At 51.4% G+C, this 4,818-nt stretch overlaps 1 protein-coding gene across 1 annotated transcript in view; it reads right to left on the bottom strand.

Annotated features, from left to right (window-relative positions):
• JMY (junction mediating and regulatory protein, p53 cofactor) overlaps positions 1–3,348 on the bottom strand; it is a 91,416-nt gene extending 88,068 nt beyond the window's left edge. Inside the window, 2 exon segments of the mRNA XM_017870893.1 lie at positions 2,306–3,143; positions 3,145–3,348. Of these exon segments, the coding sequence (XP_017726382.1) occupies positions 2,306–3,143; positions 3,145–3,338 (1,032 nt within the window). The 5' untranslated portion in view covers positions 3,339–3,348.
• Between the last annotated feature and the right edge of the window lie 1,470 nt (positions 3,349–4,818).

The raw sequence follows: 4,818 nt of genomic DNA, 5'->3' as shown, positions 1-4,818 counted from the left end.
AAAAAAAAAAAAAAAAAAAAGTATAATTTTCTGTTAAAGAAAACAAATCATTAGGGTCAAGAGAACCTTAATTAGGAACAGATTTTTTTAAAATGTAATCCCCTTTTTAAAGAGTTCTAGAAAATTATATATTTTGAGAGCTTATTTTTGACTCATTTGAATTAAAAAACCAGAGACAGTCGCTATTTCTTTCTTTCTTTTTTTTTTTGAGACAGAGTCTCGCTCTGTTGCCCAGGCTCGAGTGCACTGGCAGGATCTCATCTCACTGCACGCCCCGCCTCCCAGGTTCCCGCAATTCTCCTGCCTCAGCCTCCCCAGTAGCTGGGACTACAGGCGTCCGCCACCACACCCGGCTAAATTTTTTTTTGTATTTTTAGTACAGATGGGATTTCACCGTGTTAGCCAGGATGGTCTCCATCTCCTGAACTTGTGATCTGCCTGCCTCGGCCTCCCAAAGTTCTAGGATTACAAGCGTGAGCCACCGCTTCCGGCGTGACAGTCGCTTTTTCTGAGTATCCAAAAAGTCAAAACCAGACATGCCTACTCATTATGGGATTTTTAAAGAATATATAGTTTAAAAAATATATCTGTAAATCTAATAAATGAAAGAAGCACTAACTTGGTTCTTGCAGTTTAAGAGAAATACAGGTCAATATTAACCAAACACTTCTGAGAATATATGTGGTCACTTAAGATTTGTCACTTCCTTCAAAAGAATTTAAGGTAGAACAGACTCCCGAAGTGAGGTGATAAAAAAGGGAAATATAAACAGATACCTGGAACTCTGGGATCATGTTATAGTGGGTGACATTTGGCATAGAGTAAACCAACAGGAGGGACTGAAAAACTGGATTCAGGAAGTTGTAAGACAGTACTATTGTATAAGAGAGAAACAAACATTTCTTAAATACTCAAGTCTAATAAAGAAAAAGATCTCATATTCTACGAAAAAAAACAAGACACTCTAGCTCCCTAGTCTAACAGGGTTCAAGTATTATATATACATAGGCAGATAACAACACAATCTCAGGAATATAAACACCATAAAAAGGGGCATTTCAGGCCGGGCACAGTGGCTCACGCCTGTAATCCCAGCACTTTAGGAGATCGAGGCAGGCGGATCACGAGCAGGAGATAAAGACCATTCTGGCCAAGATGGTGAAACCCCATCTCTACTGAAAAAAAAAAGGAGCCGGGCTAACATGTGTGATGCGCACCTGTAGTCCCAGCTACTGAGGAGTCTGAGGCAGGAGAATCGCTTGAATCCAGGAGGTGGAGGTTGCAGTGAGCCGAGATGGTGCCACTGCAATTCAGCCTGGGAGACAGAGCGAAACAGTCTCCAAAAAAAAAGGTGGGGGTTGGTGCATTTCTCCACCAATCTCAATTGCATTAATAGTAAAAATAGTAACTTGCTTTGAGAAACTACGTGTAGTATCCATTAGGGAAAACTAAGTATATTTTAAAAGACTTTTTTTAGTGAAGTTCCTCCAGCAGAAGCCAGTAAGCAGGCATGAATTACATATTTCTTACACATTCTAGAGCCCCGTATGTATATCCATTCAGACCCTTTTTTCCATTATTTTTTGTTACTTTAAGGATTAGTTTGAAAAGGCTTTTGTACTTCTACAGTAAGTAAAAAAATACAACGAACATTCCTGCCCAGAGCCTTTATTTCTCCCTAAAACAGGAGTGAAACCTGAGCCATCTGTAAAGATCTGAGGTAGTACAAAAAAGAAGAAACAAAACACTTCCAAAAAATCTTTTAAAAATAAATTTGCATCCAATAGTCAGTAGGTGCTTTTTCACTTGCACAGGTCACCCGTTTAAAAATGAATTTAAAATTTGCGTAGGTTGCCACACTGCATAAAGAAGAATCAAAACAGAAGATCAACTTTGCTAGGTAAGACAAACTATTTTAAATAAAGGTGACACGGACAAAGAAGAGTTGATATCTGGGCAGTTATTGCTGGAAGAGCTTTAGGGGTAGAAAAATGCTCATGTAGCCTATGCTTACAGAACACTTTTCTGAGTGGCTTTAATTGCGCATTACCAGTACTGAGTAGTACACAGAGCGCATTTGATAAATGGGGGAGGAAATAAAGACGAAGGTCCTTCAGGGAGTCAATTAAGCAGCCACCGAGAGAGATGAAGGGGAAGGTATATCAGCAATCCCTGTTGGTTTCCGCTTGACCAGAAAAGCAACCGTACTACCTGCGCACACCCGAGACCGAGGCTCCAGCCTTTCGTTTGGCCAGTAAACCAAAAGCGACCAGTAGAGCCCAGACTAGAGGCTCACTCAACTCACCTCCTGGATGCGCTTCCTGGCCCGCTGAAGCACTTCTTCGTAGCCCTTCTGCCGCAGTTCGCTGAGGCTTTCGTAATACTCCTCGGGATCGTCGGTCTCGGTGAAGAGCACCTGGGAGAGGATCTTCCAGCCGCAGGTGTCCAGGCCGTGGCCCAGGTAGACCTGGAGCTGATAACACAGACTGTCGATTTCCTGCTCGGTCATCTCGGGGGCGCCCCCAAAGAGCACAGTCCACATGCCCGAAGGTTCCTCGGGGAACACCGGCAGGCACGACTCCAACTGCGAGTTCACCGAGCACAACTGCTGGTGCACGGCGCGCAGGTCCTGGAAAGAGAAGAGTCCGGCCCAGCTGCACTCTTCGGCCGGAGACTCCAGCTCGGCGGCTGGCGGCGGCTGCTCCGCGTCCGACATCGCCAGAGGCGCCTCGTCCTCCTTCACCATTTCCAGCACCTCGATCTCCTCGGAGACCGTCCCAGAGGCGCTCACTATCCGTACAGAGGACACCGGGGCCTCTTTCGGCGCCGGTCTGGCTGCTGCAGCAGCAGCCCCCCCCGCCGCATCGTTGGCTTCAGATGCTCTCTGAACCGGGATGGGTTTGGCCCGCACTGGGCTCCTAAGACGACCCTCCGCCCCTTTGCTGCCAGGACTTCGCAGCCGCGGGTTCCCCAGAAGGCTGCCAGTGCTCCGAGGAGAACCGCCCTCCGCCCAGGCCGAGCTCCGCCGGGGCCCGGGGCTCCTAACCAGAGTTGCAGAGGCAGTGGCCTCGGGCCGGCCCCTGCCCGCCGGGCTGCCAGGCCCGCGGCTCCCGTCGGACGCAGCTCCGCCGGCCTCGGCGCCCCTCGCGCCCCGCCTGCTCCCGGGAGCCGCTCCTCTGCCTCTGGGCCGTCCGGTTGTGGCAGGTTATGGCAAACTTGCCCTCAATCTCGTTCCAGGCTACAATAAAGACGAATTTGTGCTTCTCGCGCTCGTCGAACACATGGGGCCGCACAGCCACCCAGTCTGACTCGAGCGTCTCCTCCAGCGAGAACGACATGGTGGCTCCGACTTAACGCGGGGAAGGGCCGCCGGCCCGGCCCGCTCGAGGACTCCCCGCTGGCTGCGCCGCGCCCCCCGCTCACCCTCGCCGGGCGCTTTCAGCCATCTTAGTGCGCCGGCCGGCTCTCCTCGCTCGTTCGCCCGTCGCTCCGCGCCACGACCGCCAAGCTCCTTTGTGGCGCGGCTCGCGGGAAGGACAATACGCGTCCCGCGGGAAGGACAATACGCGTCCCGGGAGCAGGTAGTTCACATGGTCACGTGCGGCCGGATCTGTTTACAAGCCCCGCGCTGCCGCAGCGTCTCGCGGCCGCCCGCCGCCCCCAGCGCGAGGCCGTGGAGCTGCGTCTGCGGCGCTCCGGAGGTGAGGCGCGGGTCCCGCGGGGTCAGGCCGGCGCTGTGTGCGTCCCGGTCGCTCGCCCAGGTCAAGCTCCCCGCCCCCCGCTCCTGCTGCTGCCGCAGAAAGCCTGCAGCGAGTCAGACTGATGAACCCTTCTCCTAAACTCTGCGCCTCAGCATCGCCACAATGTTGCCATTCGACTGCTGACGTCGGCGGCTCCACGAGGGACGTAAACACGGGCACGTGCCGCACGCTGGTGACGCGGCGGCGGCGGCGGCGCGCGCACCCCGCCAGCGCGCGCCGGCACCTCCCCTTGGCGTCCCCTGAGCCAGCCCGCGAGCGGCCGCCCTCCCGACTCTCCTTCCTTCCGCGCATCCTCCTGTTCCTCCGGGCTGGAGCTCGCTGCCGACGGGTTGCCGGCTCCGAGGGCGTTGAGAGTGGCAGGTGTGCCCTGCTGCATAGGTGGCTTCAGAACCCGGGAAAAGAGACTGAGGCGGAGGAACTGAGACGTTTCGCACTCCAGGTATTGAGCCCCTCGAATGTACGTTTGTCTCCATTCTCCCGGAGGAAGCCCGACGGGCAGTCGCTCTTGTGTTCAGAAGTAGCGTGTCGCCGCTGGGAACGGTGTGCTGAACTCTGTGGGGCTCGTCCCCAGCCTGTTAAGTTCTCCTGTAATGCCCTTGAGACCAAAATAAAAAACAAACAAAAAAAAATTCCAGAAGCTTTTCTGGAAAGACAAAGTTTAGGATATGAAAGGAAGGTGTCTGAGGACAGCTCAGTAACAGTCCAAAACAAAATGAAAAATGAAAATGCCATGTCCTAAGAGCAAGAATGTTTATATTTCAGTTCATTGGTGTTTTATTGCTTCAGGTTTCATCATTATGTACTTTTCTGTGAACCTCGTTTTGAGGTCACTGGGCTTTAGCCCTTTTGAAGTTGTGTTCAATTATGGGAGTTCCCAGAATGCATATACAAAAAAACTCATATCAATCTCTGCTATTCTTACTAAAGGATGATGAAACACATTCTTAAAATTAGTAGACTTTATAATCCAGTTTATATTACTGGCATTCTTTTTACGATTAGTGTACAAGTCACAGATATTGTGCACTGTAGTAAAGCACAATGGGAATTAGTTGTT

Source organism: Rhinopithecus bieti, unplaced genomic scaffold (genome assembly GCF_001698545.2).
Source record: "Rhinopithecus bieti isolate Rb0 unplaced genomic scaffold, ASM169854v2 scaffold_5216, whole genome shotgun sequence".
Taxonomy (NCBI): domain Eukaryota; kingdom Metazoa; phylum Chordata; class Mammalia; order Primates; family Cercopithecidae; genus Rhinopithecus; species Rhinopithecus bieti.
The sequence above is the reverse complement of the archived record's forward strand: the minus strand, read 5'-3'. Positions and strand labels throughout refer to the sequence as shown.